At 40.1% G+C, this 18,688-nt stretch overlaps 1 protein-coding gene across 2 annotated transcripts in view; it reads left to right on the forward strand.

The window, feature by feature from the left end:
* N4BP2 (NEDD4 binding protein 2) overlaps positions 1 to 18,688 on the forward strand; it is a 41,970-nt gene that overhangs the window by 571 nt on the left and 22,711 nt on the right. Inside the window, exons 2-6 of one of the 2 annotated variants that reach the window (XM_061379791.1) lie at positions 6,834 to 6,948; positions 7,246 to 7,417; positions 13,542 to 13,877; positions 15,752 to 16,982; positions 17,814 to 17,938. In XM_061379791.1, the coding sequence (XP_061235775.1) occupies positions 13,664 to 13,877; positions 15,752 to 16,982; positions 17,814 to 17,938 (1,570 nt within the window). In that variant the 5' untranslated portion in view covers positions 6,834 to 6,948; positions 7,246 to 7,417; positions 13,542 to 13,663. The remainder of the gene's footprint in view (positions 1 to 6,833; positions 6,949 to 7,245; positions 7,418 to 13,541; positions 13,878 to 15,751; positions 16,983 to 17,813; positions 17,939 to 18,688) is intronic. The other variant, XM_061379792.1, reaches the window with a different exon arrangement.

An 18,688-nucleotide genomic window follows, 5' to 3' on the forward strand; every position in this document is an offset into this window, starting at 1 on the left:
GCCGTGGCTGGGGGAACGTTGTAGCTAGCGGCTGGTGAGCCACTCCGCTGCCGGGCTGAGGCCTGCCCTCCACGGGGGCCTTCCTGTGGGCCTTGCCCCCGGAGCCACTGCTGTGTCGCCGTCGCGATGAGCGCTGCGGGCAGTCCTCGGCGTGAGGTGCCGGCTGCCTGCCTCTCTCTGTCGATGGCGGCGTAAGAGGTGCCGAGACTTCCCCTCAACGGTAGTGACTTCTACTCCCGGCATCCCCGGGGCGGCCGCGGTCCGGCCTGCCCTGCCAGCAGCTGGGGCCTGTGTGGCGGCCCTGACCCATGCAGGAAGGATCGGTGAAACGCTTCACACGTTTGTCCCCAGAAAACGATGTGGAGTGCCCGTGAATCCTGAAAGCACCTCGCAGAGAACAGAGCCCTGCGAGATAAATTCACCCCGTCCGAGATGAAATCAAAAGGTTTTTAGTACTTAGAGAGCTCGTTCGTTCTGAAGAGCTGAAACGTGTTTATCGTGTAATTATTCGTGTCCTTTGTAGTGTAGTATTCCCACGTGATTTGGACACGGTCGTAAGGTCACTGGGCCTTCGTAAGAGCCTGACTTAATGGGATAGGGAAAAAAATACTCTCGAGAGATACGAAAAATGTTTTTATACAGTGTTTTGACAATGTTTAGTGTGCATTGAGTCTTCTAGTAGGACGAGAATAATTCATGTAGAACTTAAGCAAAGAAACACTGAAAGTATTTTGAGTGCTTAAGGTAAAGTAGAAGAACAGAGAAGATAATCAGGTTGCTCTTCATCCATTTCAGCATCACTGAAATAAAAGCTTTAGATGGTACGTCTTGGCCTGTGGTTGAAGGTTGAAATACAAGCCTGAAGCAAATTACAGAAGGGCAGAAAAATTTAAGTATGGTATACGTTTGTAAGTAGACAGATTTAGCCATGATTCATCCAGGTACAGTCACCATGTGTTGCTTGTGTCATGTGTTCACAGGATTTTCAAGTTGCAGTAGTTTGTATTCTGTATATTAATGAAGAAGGGAATTTAACAGCATCAAAACACATCTTAAGAATTCCTTCATCTTTATAGGCTTTTTCCTGTCATGTTTTAGGTTTGTTTTTAACTCTGGGGTTGCCCTGTACTTTTTGTGGTCTCTATTTTATTTTAAAGAGCTCTCCCTCTATTGTGTTGGCATTAGTGTATTTTAGGAGAGCACCGACATATAGGGAAGCAAGATTCTTAGTATTAGCAACGTGAAAGTGCGTTTACCTGACAAATATGTTAGCCTTGACAGGGTATTGGGAAACATGGTACACTTACAGATGTTTATGGTGTAGGTGGATTGCTACCTGTGACATTGTCTGTTTTACAGACGATCATTATGTTGTCGTGAATTGGTTAATAAATACACTGCAATACTTCGGGGGTTTGTAGTTTTGAGGAATCGCATGGTGTCTTGTCTTTCACTCCTACCTGTGTACTGATCCGTAGTCCATGCTAAATGGCTGACATAATCAGTCTAAATATTGTTTTAAATAGTTTTCTACATGTGAATTTAGCTCTGGTAAAAGTTCCTGAATTACTAATCATTGGGGTTTAGGAAGTTGCTGCTGTTTTTCTTACAGAGGCTCTGCCACTATGAAAATGTCAGCAGGGTGTTACTTAGCTGTCAGTTACACTGCCTCTCAGAATTAAGTAAAGCCATACATTGGTATTTTCTCCTGAATCCAGCTGTGGTTATGGAAGAGGTTAAATTTTCCACCTCTTTCCTCTCACTGGGGATTTTTGATCTACCCCTGAGTTATTTTATGTAATTAATCTGTGTTCCATCTCAAAAATTGCCTGTGTTAACTCAAACCACCATTTAAAACTAAATAGATTTGGCTGATGTTTTTTTACAGTCCTATAAGTTGAACTCATGTGAGCTAATTTTTGAATGTAAATGACAAGTTTAAGCCTCTATCAAGTAATTAATGAGAGTAAGCTTTTTGTTGATGTACCTAGCTTAGGATGAGGTTGTCTGTCTTGATTTACATGAAGCTAATAGCTGTACAATGCTGTGTGTGTTATGTTCAACTGACGTAGTGGCTTCAGTAAGGGAATTGCATTTGAACATATGAAGTAGATATAATTGCCCTGATAGGTCTGTGTAATGTAGTTCCAGCCTGGGACCAGATAAGTGATTTTATTTTATTTTTTTCCCTAGAATATATTTAGGATGTCTACAGAAATAAGCTGTTTGCACTCCTGTCTTGCTTTCTTTCTGTGATTTGGTTTCTTGCTTTCTTTTCAAAGTTGAAATTGTGTGATGTGAGTTGAATCAGCATGAGTTGGCTAAGTGGAGTGTGTGTCACTGTAGTGTGTTCCTGTTTGTGAAATTCTGGACTACCTGTTACGTCGCTGTTGTATGTGGACAACTAGCAAAGTTCACAAACTGCTTTATGTCTCTTTCCAGCCTGATTCCTCAGCTTCTTTATGTGGCTGCTATTGTTCTAAAATCACTGGTTGATACATAACAGCTTACAGATTAATAGGTTAATAGATAACAGGTGAAAAAACTGGTTTCTGTTCCAGTGTACCTTGTGCTCTTATGCCCTAGCAGTCATGAGCTCATTAGTCTCCTGTCCTTGGAAGTGCTTTCTGCAGACCTGCATGCATCTTCATTTTGTTTCTGAATTTGAACCCATGCTGAAGTTAAGAAATTGTTTGTGATTCAGCTTTGTCTCAGTATACAATAAACCTTCATTTAGGGTCACAGAACTGAAAAGTGTGTAAGGTGGTTAAGAGGGAAGTGGCAGCTGGGGATCACCAGAGTGCAGCACTGTATGCATCATGGACTTGAAGGCCTTAAGCAGACCTTCAGGTAGGAAGTGATTATACTGCAGAAAGTTGGCCAGACAGTGCTGCCTTTGAATTATTCTGTGTATCTCACTCAAGGGAAACGTGTGGACTTGAGAAGCCCTTGTATGTGGAAGTACCAGAATCAAGACCTGGTCATATTGCAGAAGCCCTATTAGGTGTCTATGCAGGTGTGATTTAAACCCAGCCAGACAGCTCGTTCACTCACTCCCCCCCTTCTTGCCCTCTCCCTTCTCCTGGAGGGACAGAGAGGAGAATCGAAAAGAATGCAACTCCCACAGGTTGTGATAAGAACGGCTTAGTAACTAAGGTATAACACAAATCGCTACTGCTACCACCAATGATAATAATGATAAAGGAAATAACAAGGGAAGAGAATACAACACCTCAGCACCAGCTGACTGATAACTTGCCCCCCTGCCTGACCAAGCACCAACCCATATCTCCTCCAACCCCGCAGTCCCCTAGCCCTTCTCGGTAACTCCCAGTTACATCCTGGGCATGACGTGCTGTGGTATGGAATACCTCTTTGGTCAGTTTGGATCAGGTGTCCTGTCTCTGCTTCCTCCTGGCCTCCCCTCCTCCCTGGCAGAGCATGAGGATCACAAAGTCCTTGGCCAAACCAAAACATCATTGTTATCAGCTCTGTTCCCAGCCCGAAAGTCAAAACACAGCACTGCACCAGCTACTAAGAAGGAGAAAAATGATTGCTACTGCTAAACCCAGTACAGCAAGTCTGAAGATTCACGCTCTGGAGCCTGAGTCTTTGACAGCCACTTCCCTTTGTTCCCAGCGAAGTTGAAGTTGCAGCACCATCTATAAGAAGAAAGTAACCTGACTTCATTTGTGTCAACAGCTGAAGCAAGCCAAGAATCAGGGAAATAGCATTTGCATTTATTGCCAGCCCTGAGTGTTGCCAGTGCAGAAAACTGAAGTATTCTTTTAACGTTCCGCTTTCCCTTCCTTTATAATGCCACCTGCATGTGCGTGCCCATAATTGTAGAATACCAGGTTGGAAGGGACCTCAAGGATCATTTGGTCCAACCTTTCTCTGCAAAAGCAGGGTCCAGACAATATGGCCCCAAACTCCATGCTACTGTGATCACTGCAGCCAAAATCCTCGCATGACCCAAATACTGCTTTGTTGGCCTTCTCATCTTAGTTTGGAGGTTAGTAGCAGATGCCTGCTGTAAGATCCCTCTTGATGATAATCCCTGTGATCTTGAGCCAGAGGCATTTGGTAGGGCTTCCTAGCCTTGAATTACAGGGCCGGGCACTGCTGTCTGTGTGATGGTTTTTCAGAGACAGGTGTGTATGAAGATTCGTTTGGAGAGGGTGTGAAAGGAAATCCTGTTCTGCTGAGGAGCTGTAATTCCACAGATGCTTTACTTTTATTCACTGCCCTTCAGCGTCACTTTTGGATGGAGTCTCTGGAAGCATGGTGGGGGCAAGGATCAGCTCCATGTGACAGGACTTTTCTCATTCCAAATCCTTCTCTCCCTCATGCTGTTTTGTCATGTGGAGCAGAAATGCAGTCTTAAGCAGCAGTACCAATTGCAGGTGTTGAACTGCAGAAGCACCACCATAACCAGAAATCTGGTCTCCTTTGTGCAGCCTGTTAAATTGCTATAGGGGCTGAGCATAGGTCACTGCAAAGCAGCTGAGCTGTGTGGTCTTCACTGGGGACAGCCCAGGTAGCCTGAGAGCTCTGCCTCCTGGAGGATCTCCCCTCAAAACTGAGATCATGTATGAGCATGGGAGGCTATCAAACAACATAGGAGGGAAGCTGTAGAGGATCTCCTATCTCTATTTCTCCTAGGGCTGGAAAGGCATTTTGCAGATACTCTTTATGATTTTCTGAACACCCCTCCCCCCCCCCCCAAAAAAAAGTCCAAAACAATAACAACAGAAAACCCCCACACCCACAAAAAAAAACCCAAACCCAACTTCCCGCCCTCCCCCCCCCCCCCCCCGCCCAAATCCCAACCAAACAACAAAACGTACAAACCCCAAACGGAACCAACCCAAAACCCAAGCAACAACCTTTTCCTTAAACAAGGAAAACAACTACTTTTTGATTTTTTTCTGGCTTGTCAGGCTCCGTTTTCTGCACACTCTGTAATCCAAGGCTACTTATTTTGCCATGTCCCAAGCTTTGACCTTCAGCACACAGCAAAAGGAAGCCAGTACAAAAGTATTTGTTGCCAAGCAGACCTGGTGCTGGAGAATGCACTTGCTGGTGGCTCTTTTGCTATCTCACTGCTTTAACCATGTGCACCCAGCAAGAGATCTATCTGTATTTGGGAGCTTGGAGGCATGTATCAGGAGCAGCTTTCTGCATAAAAGGAGACCGTGTGATGTGGGGTTTGGCACCTTCTGTCACCTCTCAAGCACCAGCTGACCAACTCAGCCTTCTCCTGATGTGGCATGTGAAGAAGAGCCTTTGAGTCCTTCCTAGCAAACATGGCTCTGCTCTTCCTGAAAGGTGTATTTACTTCCTAAACATTTGCTTCAGATGAGTTTGTGCTGGTTTGGTTGAACTGTGTGTGTAATTGGAGAAATTTTTTGTTTCATACTCAAAGTTTTACTTTTTGCAGTTGCTTCAAAAGAATCTCTCTAGTCCAGGCCATGCACAAGGCTCAAAAATCACAACAGTGGGAAAAAAACCCTAGCAGAGCAGGTTGCGTAAAACAAGTGTTTTGAGATGTGTATGTTAGTGTATTGCACTTGGACAGAATGTGATGTGAAAATAGGACCTTAGTTAAAAGTGTCGAAATAGCCAAAGCCCTCGGAACAACTGATGGGAGTAACACTGAGTGGGAGAAGGAAAAGAGCAGCAGAGATTTTGGAAGTGTTTTTAAAAGTGCATTGTCTCTAGCTGGGTATAGATTTTCACATTATGTAACAGTGTTTAGGTGGCCTGTTCCGTTGCTGACTGCTGGCAGAAATGGAGGAGCACAAAAAGCTCCCAAACTGCCTCTTTTGCTACTGTTACGCTTACTGAGAAGAATGTGCTGGAAAGCATTTCATTTTTTTCTTCCCTTTTTTGCCTTTTGTTTTTTAGGGAATAGACTCAAACGTTGTCCTCAAAGAAAAGCTTTTATAAATACAGCTACAGGGTACAATGATTTGGTCCACTTCGATTTCATTGGCTGCTTTTTTTTCCTCTTGTGCTTGTATTTAAATACTTGCTTTGCCTCATTTATGAGTCTTCAAAGTGCAAGAAAACAAATGCGGAAATAACCTTTGTTTTTGAATGTGTGTGTTAGAACCTGATTCAGACAGCAGAAGTCTGAGTAGTGGAAATCCAGTAGCATTACACTGTTAGCAGGTACACTTTAGCCTGTTCACTCTGTTCTAGGCTGCATTTATATTCACAGACGGAATGTTCTGTAAAATAGCTGAATGGCATTTCAGCCTTTCTTGGTGTGGTTTTTGTGAAGCTCATGTTTGGGAGTGGGGTGAATAGCATTTTCTGCCTACAGCTGGTGCTTTATTTCGTAAATTTGGACCTCGTCATAAAGTTCTTTCTTACATGAAGTGCTCTATATGTTTTGATGACAATTTTTAATGGCTGGCATAGTGGATGGAGGGTAGATTTAAAAAAGGAGGCAGGTTTCTCTGACTCTTGTGAAGGCTGCTATAAGGTAATTGAGCCATCAGTGTGCTGTGGTAGGAATGCTACAGAGTATTTGTGCCAAAATTTTTACCTGACTTAAGTGTCTATGCTCATAGATTGTTTAGTTTGGGTTTTTTCTTTGTTTGTTTTATTTTGTTTTGATTGGAAGACTTGTCAGGAAAATGAGCTCTAGGCTAATATGTGCACTGGAATTAAGTCAGGCTTTGTGTAGATCTGACATCTTTGGTGTGTACACAGTGGATTAAGAGTTTGCAGCCACTTTGATGAACAGAAGTGCGGCTTTTTAGCATTGATGGGGCACTGCAAGTTAGTGGTGTAAGTAACATATTCTGATTTTGATGTACCAGGTTTACTTTGCCTAATTCCCCACATGATGGAACAAATCTTTTCTTGACCTGCATGGATATGTAGACCTTTTCAAGATGGTTAAGAACTGTGGTGAAGAGCCATGTGGAAAGACAAGTGAGGAAACTTACTTTTATTTCTAACTAATTCTGCTGCTGTTACCTTATTTACCTGATGTTAGTCAGCTTTTTTAGAGAAATCAGTAGTTGAAAACAAGAAGGTATTCTTACACTTAAGAAAACTTACATTTGAGCTCCACCCAGCTTGTTGGGTACTTTGTCAGTAAAATGTTAGCTGTGCTTAATCTACTAAAACAGTTATATATATTGACCAGTATTAAAGCTTTGCTTAAAGTTTTATGGTCTGTGAGCAAAACATCAATTTTAATTTGTGTTCTGATCGTTCTTTTGTCAGGAGGGACATCCGCTTCTGCTGGCATCTGAACTGTATGTTTGAAACTATGGTTTCCTGACAGAAGAGTGCGTTATATTTTTTTACAGCAGATCTTTGTTAAATGTGCTGTCGGTGGTGGTTTTGGAAAGATGAGAATGGACCCACTGCAGGGCAGCTCAGTGAAAGTAAAAATGTAAGTTCTATGCTGTTACTATGTTTTTTGAATTACTATTGGTTGTTTTTTTTTTCAGTCTCCAGTATGTCAGTATATACATATGTGTGTTTTTTGAAATCTAGGTGTTGTGGTTTAACCCCAGCCAGACAGCTTGTGCACTCACTCCCCCCCCCACTTCTTGCCCTCCCCCTACTCCTGGAGGGACGGAGAGCAGAATCAGAAGAAATGCAACTCCCACAGGTTGAGATAAGAACAGTTTAGTAACTAAGGTATAACACAAATCACTACTGCTACCACCAATAATAATAATGATAAAGGAAATAACAAGGGAAGAGAATACAACACCTCATCACCAGGCGACCGATAACTCACTCCCCCCTGCCTGACCAAGCACCGACCCATACCTCCTCCAACCCTGCAGTCCACCTAGCCCCTCCGGGTGACTCTCCCTTACCTCCTGGGCATGACGTGCTGTGGTATGGAATACCTCTTTGGTCAGTTTGGGTCAGGTGTCCTGTCTCTGCTTCCTCCCAGCTTCCCCTCCTCCCTGGCAGAGCATAAGGCCCACAGAGTCCTTGGCCAAACCAAAACATCATTTTTATCAGCTTTGTTCCCAGCCTGACAGTCAAAACACAGCACTGCACCACCTACCAAGAAGGAGAAAAATGATTGCTACTGTTAAACCCAGGACACCAGGAAATGCAGATGACCATTAGGTGATGTTTTATGTAGTTTGGAATAAAAAATTGCTTAAAAAAACCCAAAAGCAACCCAACATTTTAAACAAACAGAAACCCCACAGAAACCCAAAATCAACAGGAAAGCCCCAACCCCAGGATCAACCTGGATTATGTGCATGAAGTTAAGCTTCCTTAAAGTGATCGCAGAAATTTACAAATGGATACAAATCTGGCAGCTTTGGTCATATTGGTGAAATGTTACATTGTATCAAGGCCAGAGACTTCCTTTGTCTTTAAAAAAGGAATGAAAGTAATACTGACAACGTATTTGTCATTTGAACTTGATCACAGTTAAACCAGAAACATACTCTGCTGCTGGATGCTTTTAGTAAACCTTGACTAGAGGTTGGAATGTTTTTTTCTGGTCTGTTTGCTTGAAAATAAGTTATTGTTAATGACTTTGAAAAATTATGTTTACTGCTGATTGTTTTACAGTGAAGTATTTCTTTATGAATACTTTTGATATCTACTAAGGCACTATAAAGTAGTTTAGTCTCTCTTTATTTTGTATGACCTGTCTCTTCTTGAGTACTACCTGTTTCTTCCTTTACTTGAGATTGTATGTATAATAGGACTTGCACTCAGTCCATTTTACTTGAGAATTTTAAGACATCTTGGAAATGCAAGGTACTGTGCATGGTTCTGAAGAAGACATCCCAGTGTAAAGATGTATGGGATGTGTCAGGCCTTCATCTGATTGTAATTCAGCAACTGCATATACATTTTCATGTTACAGTGAAATGAAATGGTAATGCCTGTCTTAAGGTCGAGACTTACATTGTTTTCCCAGACATTTCAGAATTCACATGATGCCTAATGTTGTTTTATAGTGGCTTTTGTCTGATTTTGTAAAAATACAAGTTCTCCAACAATATATAGCAGTTCTTAGAAAGCAGAGGGCATTTGCTATAGAAGACAAAATATGTTTAGCTGGATGAATTTAATGTAGCCTCAGTGTAAACACGACTCGTGCCTTTTAGCCTCGTTTTAGAAAGGGCATTTATACCCTTATTTTTTTTAATTTCTTCAGAGTTCTAGGAGAATTCTGAGCAAGTTTGCTGATAATAACACTACCGGTTAGCAATGGGATGGCTTGTGTATGGCAAGTGTATGTTAGCAGTTACTTCCTAGAATAAATGAAATCTTACATCTTTTAAAAATAAGAGGGTTATTGGGGATTCCCCGTCTGCGCTTAGATTTTTGCAAGATTTAGATTATGTGTCATAAGGAAGAGTACACTTCAAATTTTTCTAAGGACAACTTACATTTAAAGTTAAAATTTGCATTAGCTGTGTAATGTTTTGGCTTTTTATCTTTTTCATTTTTTCCCCTTAGTGTGAGGAACCAGACCAGGATGACTGTTATACTATTATACTATTATTTCAGATTAATTTCTTCAGTGAACAATTGTATTAATGAAAATAAAATGGAACCTTTTAGAATATGACTCTACAAAGGAGTTTCTGTACACTAAGTACAGTGATTTAAATTTACTCCATGTTTTATGGAAGAATTTTCTTACATGTTTTCATAAGACTGTGATACTTAATCAATTAGTTTATGAATTTAGATAAGAGAGTGAAAAAAATGGAGAGGGAAGGGGAAAGAAAGCATGTTGCATATTTTTCCCCTCTTCTGTATGACTGACATACATTTTGTATTTATTGTAAACATCTTTCTTTATTTCTTTCCCCTAGGTAATTATAAACACATTCTTAGAACTAGTTTATGAAACAATTGGTTTTCCTTTCACTGGAAGGTTGAATGTTGTTGGTAAGATGCTGTGATTGAGACTTGGGATCTTGGTCCATCCTCTTGCTGTGCCAGGTTGGGCACTTTGTTCTGTCCATCAAACAGAAAAGCGTGTTGTGTTAGGTTGATTGCATCAGTGCCTGCCTATTTCTGTAGTGACTGGACTGCTAGCAATGGAATCTGATCTCCGGCTACGTGTGTCTGTGCCTTCAGAATGTCTGTGATGAATCCATCCAGATCCTTAGGGATAGCAGTACTGGAACAGGCAACACATGAGGCTCATAATCTGCTGTCAGAAATAAACTGTGGCCAGCTAGAAGGATTAAAGTGCCCTAACCTGACAAGTCTACTTTTTCTCTTCTAAGTTGGTAGGATTTGAAAATTATCTTACTTTGTAGAGAACCTCTTTATTTGTAAAATTGCTTAATTTGTAAGGTCATTTTCATACAGGCAGATTCTTGATTATATGCTTGTTTGTGGTAGTTGAATTACATTGGAGACAAATAGGAGGAGATCTTTAATATCAGGAGATGTGTATTTCTGAAGAACTATGGATGAGGACATGCTCGTTGATTTTGTTTTGCTTTGGTTTTAGAGATGAAGTTGAGACTGCCACAGGAGTACTGTTTTTCTTCAGTGCTGAAATGAAACAGCTGTTTGCTCTAATTGCATGTGTGTCGAATGATGGTACCCAGAACTGACAAGCAAACCTCTGAGTATATTGCAGCCTCTGGCTAATTGTCTAGAATTCCCCTTCAGTGTGTTCAGCACAGCTCTGTTCTTATAAATCATTATGTTGTTACAACTCCATTTCCATCTTGGGGAAAGAAAAAAAAAAAGAAACCAACCAACCAACTCTCATCCACAGCAGATTAACTGATTCATGTTATCCAGAACCAATGAATGTAGCTGAGCCAAGACTGGCTGTTGGGTTATTTAAAATTGTTTCTTCTTTCATATTAACTAATTTTCAGAGAAACGTGAATCTCTGAAAAGTCAAGTCTCTAGATAAAACCCTCTGTGAAGTTCAGGGCCTGATCGTAAAAGCAAGCAGAAATCAGTCCTTTCATTTGAGTGTGTTAGTATTATCTCTCACAGTACAGTGTTTTTTGTATGTGCGCAGGCATCTATTTTTATATACTTCTGTTGTGCTTGTAATATCAAGAGAAGATATTCACCAGGAATCTGTCCAGGAATTTAATTGAAAATATTGTGGTAAACAAAAGAGATTCTGTCAAAATACCAGTGCAATACTGGCCATGGTAAATACCTTATTTAAATGAAATCCTTGGCAATGCCACTCTATACTTTTGGTAGGTTTAACTATTTCTACAATTCTATTAAGACTTTAGATGGAGACATGGGACAAAATGTGGATCTGTGTATTGCCTTAGCGTACGTAAATGTAGTGGGTCACCAAGGTTTTGACTTTTGTGTGTAAGTTCTGAGGTAACTGATGTCTTTTTCCCTTCTGCTTTTTTCCCTTCTGTGATTAACTGCAATAAACAGTTTATGCCTCAATAACCCTGAAGTAATGCACTGTAAATTCACTGGTTGATATTGATGCAGACTGAAGTGTGTGACTTCATTTGGTCATTAGAATAAGGCATCCTAATAGATAGTGGAATACACAGCCTAATGCAGGAAATACTTCCCTATAGGATATTCCCTACCCAATGTAAGGCAGTCAGTAGTTAAAAGTCCTAGCTTTAGAATGTGTTTTTCAACAGCAGGTCCTTTCAGGATTGATTGTTGTAAGAGAGATGGATTAAAACACTGGCAACACCTGGAATGTTCTGCTTAAAGCCTCTTGGTGCTCAGTAATGTTAGGGTATACATAAAGAATACTTTTCTCCCTTGCAGGATCTTTTCTTTGTCACTGAACCTATTTTAGTGAGGAACAATCACAGTTTTTTAGCACTGACACATTGTGTGAAGTTAGGTCTCTACTTTTTTACTGGCTGGAGGATGAATCAATTAGAAATACAAGTTTGAGAAACAGGACTTGCTGTAACTTTTTTTTTAATAGTTTTGCTTGACTACTTTTTTTTGTGACAGTAGAGAATGGTGTAAGGGTGGATGGCTAATCAGAGAGGTGAACCAAAAAAGTATAATGAAAAAAAGAAGCTGCAGTTGTCCTAGCTCAGTCTGGCTAACTAGCATCTTCCATTGTCATTTCTCCTTTAGTTTTGGAAGTCCGCCTCTTCCTGTGTAGTTTTCCTTGTCATGCATTTCAGACTTCCCTGACCTCTTTGTTGTTTCAGGTTCATCTGTCTCATTTCTCTGTCTAAGGTCCATACATATATGGTAGAAACTTCTGGGATCCTGCAGTTGTCAGGTTTTTTTATGTAAGTTCCTATGACTTGGGAATGGAACATCCACACATTCTAAAACTTCTCTTGGTAGTTGGAAGAGATTGCTAGAAGTGCTGTCCAAATCTGGCACTGATCTGGCATTTTCATTTGATTGCCAATGATCCAGGGAGAGAAGGACTAAGTGGACTTAGAAATGCTGCCGTTGATTTATCTGCACATGTTGAATCATGTTGAATTGTCATCACTGGCAAAATGATGTATCTTTATATACAAACAGGTATTTTATGGCCCACTCAGTAACTGTTATCACTAAATAGTGACTCTTTGCTGTAATTAACTTCAGATTCTGAGCCTTACCAAAGTTTGCTAGTCTTCTTGTAAAAATTATAAATAAGTTTATTATGAGCTTCACTAGGACACAGCAGAGCTTTGATGTTATTTGATATAAAGAAAAAAGTGAGACCACACCATACTCTGTGCTTGTACTTCAATTAATAACTTTCCTTTTCTATACAAGATTAATGCAGTGATTGCAGTTATTATAGATACCATAATGTAATAACTAATTTATTCAAAGGCTTTCTGGCAGACGTGGGGGGGTGGACAGAAGCTTCTTCTGGCTTTATGGCTTATAAAGCTGTTAAAAAAGTTTCAAGATCTCCCACAGGATGAGACTGGAAGGCACTTGTGGATGTTACCCTGCTCAACCCACTGCTCAAGCAGGGTCACCTGCAGCAGGTTGCTCAGGGCTGTGTTCAGGCAGGATCTGAGAATCTGCATGCTTGGAGAGTTCACAGTGTCTCTGGGGAACCTGTGCTGGTGTTTGAACATTGAAGAACCTCATCTTGTTACTCTTGATAAATCACGGTGGGGTGGTAGGAAGTAATGAAGGACTTTTGGAAGATTTGGAGATGTCTGTTATATTTTCCAGTACTTGTGTAAGAGGGGCAAAAATTCTGCATGTTAACAGAATCTATGTGTTCCATAATGTTAACTGGTCATCAGTAGGTGTTAGCAGAGGAGTATTTGTGAACTGGCTGCCCTGCACTGCTGCTTCGACTCTTCTGGATTTTTCTTTTAAACTCCCATTGTATTTGTTTTTTCTTCCAGACACAGATGAAATACCTACTTAGTTGGGGAATAAGGCTGCTGTTTAGCTGTTGGCCATTTGAAAAGAAGAAAGGCAGCCTTCTAGAAAATGCTTTCCAGGATCCTTATGGTTTTTTTTTTTGTTGTTGTTGTTTTTTGGTTTGTTTTTTTTTTACCTTTTAAACAGGAGACATGGAAATGTGACTGTGTATTTTACTGAAACTTCTCTGTTCTCTTTTTTTCCAGGTCTGCTATTTCTGTTATGTGTATCCCAGTTACGAGGAGTTTTTTGTGATTTCTGAGCTTGGTGCTGTCAGCCTCATGTGAACAAATTAAAGCAAAAACCAAGCTGAATTTTGGAAAAAAAAATGCCACGGAAAAGGAAAACTGGTGGGAGCCCTTCTCTGAAGAATGGCAATTATGACAGAACTGTTGCTGTAGCCCAAGGGGACCCAAGCTTTTCACTGTCACAAGCAGTGCATAGTGTCAATAAGGAAAAGCTCCTGAACAGCATGTCAGAGATGTTTTCTGACCTAGATCCTACTGTGGTTTATATGGTTCTGTCTGAATGTGATTTTAAAGGTAAATAATGTGCAGTTATTGTTACAGTTTTGTTGCATGTGCAGGCAGCTGTTAACTAGGGTGACTCCAGAAATGTTGGTGTAGGTGTTGCAAGCATATTTGTGAGTTTAGCTTTTAATGAGCAGGTGAGTCATAATATTTTGAAATGTTATAGCTTCTTCCTTGCAGGATTCTCCCAAGTTTGACAATGTTTCCATGAGGCTGGTAACTTGCTGTAGCAGTGTGCTCCATATAAATGGAAGTGCAGTTTAAGTGGTTTGTTCTGTGACAGAGCAGGCAGTTACAGGCTTGTGAGGAGAGTCTTTTTTCTTTTCCCATTTAGTTTCTATGCCATACCTGGTAGGTGCACAAACTGTCTCTGCAAGAGGCATATTTTGCGTTCTAGACCACATTTTTTTTTAAGACAGTGGTACACTGTATGTGGTCCAGGCAGCGTTTGCTTTTCCTTAAATACTTGAATTGAGCTTTTGTTTCACTTTCTGTTTTGCACTGTCATCTTGTCATCTCCACTGAGGATTAGTTTTTGCAGGATAAATTCTGTTTGTTATATTGATTTCTCTGCAACCTTGCTTGGACTATGTTTCTTCCTCTGTATTCTGCCAAGCTACATACCCGCTTCTCCTGGCAGACTACTTTCATGTCTGTGCCTAGTCCTTCCCATGCTTGTGTGGTTTTGAAATTCTGTGTGTAAGCTCCTTAGCATATAATAAAAGTAATGGATAAGATGCAGGAGTTATAACATCTGAGGAGTTACTTGGGGGGGGGGGGTAAGTCATATATGGAGCATTTTAATCAATTTGTATTTGTGGTATCAGATGTGATTAGCTGAGTTTTATCTAAGAGCATTTTGCAAAGAAGGCAGGGATTGTTAATTTGTATATGTATGAAAGCTGGGTAGCTATTAAAAGGACTGCTTTTATTGCCAATTTTACTTTACCTAAATTGCACAGAGTTTATATCTTAATACCACTCTCATAGTTGTTGCTATGATTGTTGTTTCTTTTAAAATGAAAATTGATGGAATTACTGAGTCATGCTTTGAACTCTTAATAAGATTTACCTTTATCAAAATAACAGATTTATCTAGAGGCTTATTGAAGAATTCAGCAAGCACACTGAGTTCATTATTGTGTTGTACTATTAACAATAGTATGAAAATGGAAAGACTAGCATCTTTTCATATAAGTAATAACAAGTTTCATACAGTAGAGAAGATGGAAGGACAAGGAAGGTTTTGTTTAACATGTGCAGAGAGCATTGGATTTCAATGGAATTAGACTTCTTGCTACACTGTCTTTCAGGAAAACAGGAGCTTAGCTTTAGGGCTCAGTGATACTTGTGCCAGGTTTTGATCTTATTCATATTGGTCATGGGCAACCTGTACTCCATTTGGTGGCTTTACAGAGAATTAATGTAGGTACTGGGTTTTTTCAGGGTAGGTTAGATATGACATTTTCTATTGGTCCTAGCCATAATGAATGTATTTTGTGTGCTTTTATCTCTTTTGTCGTCAGAAGTGTTTTCCAGTTCATTTTACACTGCTTAGGCTATGTAACATAGGTTAGAAGTAAGTACCCATTTAAACATCCAGTTCTGATATTTTTTCCAGTTAAACTGGATAATTTTTAGACATTATTTCCTTAGTAATTTATATGCTTATTAGGTTATTATTTTGCAGTGAGCGGTGAGTTCTGCCTTTAGTGAGAAATAGATGAAAGGAGTTGCAGAAGGTGTGTTAAAAGATGAATTGGTGAACTGTTTTTTGGTTGTCTCTTTAGTTGTGATAAGTACTCCTTGTAGTAAAAATACTGCATTCGCATTAATTTATGTTTGTTCTGTTGACCATGCTTTATTCTCTTTACCTTATTCAATAGTAGAGAACGCTATGGATTATCTGCTAGAGCTGTCCACTCATGCTGAAGGAGTAGGATCTTCAAAAACCTTGGATTTTGATACAGTAGCACCATCGCTAGCTCTTGTTAATCAGCAAAGATCTATTGCAAATGAAAGAAGGTGGCAAAGTACTGCAGAACAAAGTAACTCTGAAGAAGGGATGGAAGAGGTCCTATCGAATGATGTGCAGCTCACTGAAGAACTGGATTCCTTAATAGAAAATTCCTTTCAGAGATACAGCTTGAGTGATGAATTGCCCAATTCTGCAAATGACCAAATAGTACATAAGCGTTCTGTGGAACACAGTGGCTTTAATGAATTTCCTGAGTGGGAAAAATCTTTTTCAGGTTGCAGTCTTCTACTTTTTCCACAGCAAACAGGGACAAACAATGAGGTTTTAGAAAACTTCTGCTGTTCTCAGCCACCAGTGAGTCAGCTAAGTGTCCATACAGGGTCACCAACTGCATCTGACACTTCTGCACAAATACAGGAAGATTCTGATTTGTCAGAAATACATACTCAGCATGATGTTGCTTCAGAAGTCTATAAACAACCCAATGGAGAAGTACCTTGTGGAAATTCTGATCAGACACAAGATACTGTTTTGGATCAGAAAAGCGTGACTGCTGCTTCTGGTGAGTCCTCCCAAAGACCTCTGGAACTTGAAGTAGCTGTCACTGGAAATCCTAATTCAAGATGCCTGGAACAGCACGAAGAGGTAGTGACTGCCTTTAACAGCCACCAGGGTACCTCTCTTCCAGAGGCATATACCTCTCTTGAAACATCCATGTTAAAGACACCAGAACCTGTAGATTTTCAGCAAACTCAGCAGGGTTATAACTTAAACTTTTCCCCACTGTCATGTCAGCCTCAACAACACTGGAATCTCATGGCTCCTGTGTTTTATCCATCCAGTGGAAGTCACAGCTTTGTAACTCCTGTGGCTGTCAGTCCAGGGCAGTGGAGACCTGTTTCAGATTATAGGACTTCAGAAAAAGAACATCATTTTTCCTCTCCAGTGGTTTCAAATGCTTGGGATAGCAGCCTTTCTCAGAAGCTACAGGAAAATCAAGATAGAAACTCCAAATTGAACCTCTCACAAGCACAGCAGTCACCTGTTTGTCACATGATGAGAAAAAGGATGCACCTTATAGGTCAAGTACTTGTTCTTCTCAGAGGTGTTCCAGGATCAGGAAAATCATATTTGGCAAGGTAGACCATCTACATTGTGAGCTTCTAAAAGGAACTGTTTAATTGTGAACAGGATTTAGTGCAGGCAGAGACAGTTTTCTGCCATTTATAAATAGTTATGCTTATACCCTAATCTCCAGCTCCATGGTACATGCAGCATGATGAGTAATAATAATTGTGGAGAGCTGAGTTGCTTGCAGCTCCTTGACCCCTAAAGGAAACTGAAATAAGAAGGGTTAGCTTTAACTGCTGTCACTAGCCAAAGGAGTTTGTGTCACCAGAGGATCACTGCATTAGTATTAGGCCTGCTGTGTTCTTCCAGTCCCTGCTCATTTCAGGTGTTTCCTTCCAATCACATGAATGAAAACATGCCAGCTCTTTGTAGGCAGAAATTCCCTTTCAACTCTTGGAATTCTTTTGTGTAAATACTATGTGTGGAGCTTCATGGGTTGAATTCTTGATATCTTTTCTAATGCTCCAAAAGGCTAGCTTGAGCTTTGACTCCTCTGGCTGGCACCTGAAATACTGGGTGCAATTAACACTGTGTGTATATTTGTCAGTGTGAAAGTATGTCATCAGATGCAGATGGAAAAATACCTCCCTTGTTGTTTTGAAATGAGACTTGCAGGGAACCTCTGCCAGCTCTTTTTTTGCCTAGATATCCCCAGCCTTTAGAAAAGAAAGGGCATTATTATATATCATCTTTGGAGGATGTTTTCCCCCCCCTTAACTGCTTCCATTCCAAATAATTTTGGTTTAGTGCAAGATATTAAATACATGTATGTATGGTAGAAGATAACACGCCTGGGGAGGAGAAGCAGGAAAAGCTATTTACTTCTTGATATTTCACAGGACTTTGCTTGAGGATAACCCAGGTGGAATCATTCTTAGTACTGATGATTACTTTTATAAACATGGACAATACCAATTTGATCCCAATTGCTTAGGGGAAGCACATGACTGGAACAGGAAACGAGGTGAGAAATAAGGGATTAGCTTGCTCCTTTACAGTTCAGTGCTTGTGTGCTGTTTTAAAAGCTGCCTGTCTTGTAATGCCTGTCTCACAGATCAAGCATTTATGCCATCGTAGAAATATTTTTTTAATATGTGTGTGGAAAAAGAATATGAGCACAAACTCAGAAGTTATCTCTCCGTTTTGGAATTAAAAATGCCAGTGTTTGTGTCAAAAGATTGTTTTGCTTCAGATTTCATCATGGTTGTGTCCTGTTTCCGGAGTGCTAATCTGTACCATCTCCCAGCAATACTTCTTCTGAGATGAGCCATTATATATGCATATGCAATAAGTAATGAGGATAAAGATACAAATAACATTTACACAGATAATTTCCTGCTCTTGACTTTTTTTTTATCTTAAGCACTAAATCATTGGCAAATTTAAAACAAATTTAAATTGTAAGAGCAAGACAGAAGAAATACTGTTTTTTTTTCTCCTTTCCATAATTGGTGTATTTTTTTTATATTGGCTCCCACGAAGCGTATCACAGAACAATATTTTTAAGCTTCTATTTGCCAAATTTGAACCATGATAAGTTTTCTACTATCAAATTTCTAACCAGTGTAGAAATGGGTTAGTAAGAAATGTATGATTCAGTGATAACTTCAGTTGTTCAGACATACTGTAACATAGCTACAGAAACATTGTGCTATATCTCAAAGCACTGATTCTAAACATTCCATTGCTGTGTATTTAAACTACAATAATTCTT

The sequence above is a fragment of the Neopsephotus bourkii genome, unplaced genomic scaffold (genome assembly GCF_033783945.1).
Source record: "Neopsephotus bourkii isolate Nb327-2 ecotype Australia unplaced genomic scaffold, CSIRO-AGI_Nbou_v1 NB_1780, whole genome shotgun sequence".
NCBI classification, from domain to species: domain Eukaryota; kingdom Metazoa; phylum Chordata; class Aves; order Psittaciformes; family Psittacidae; genus Neopsephotus; species Neopsephotus bourkii.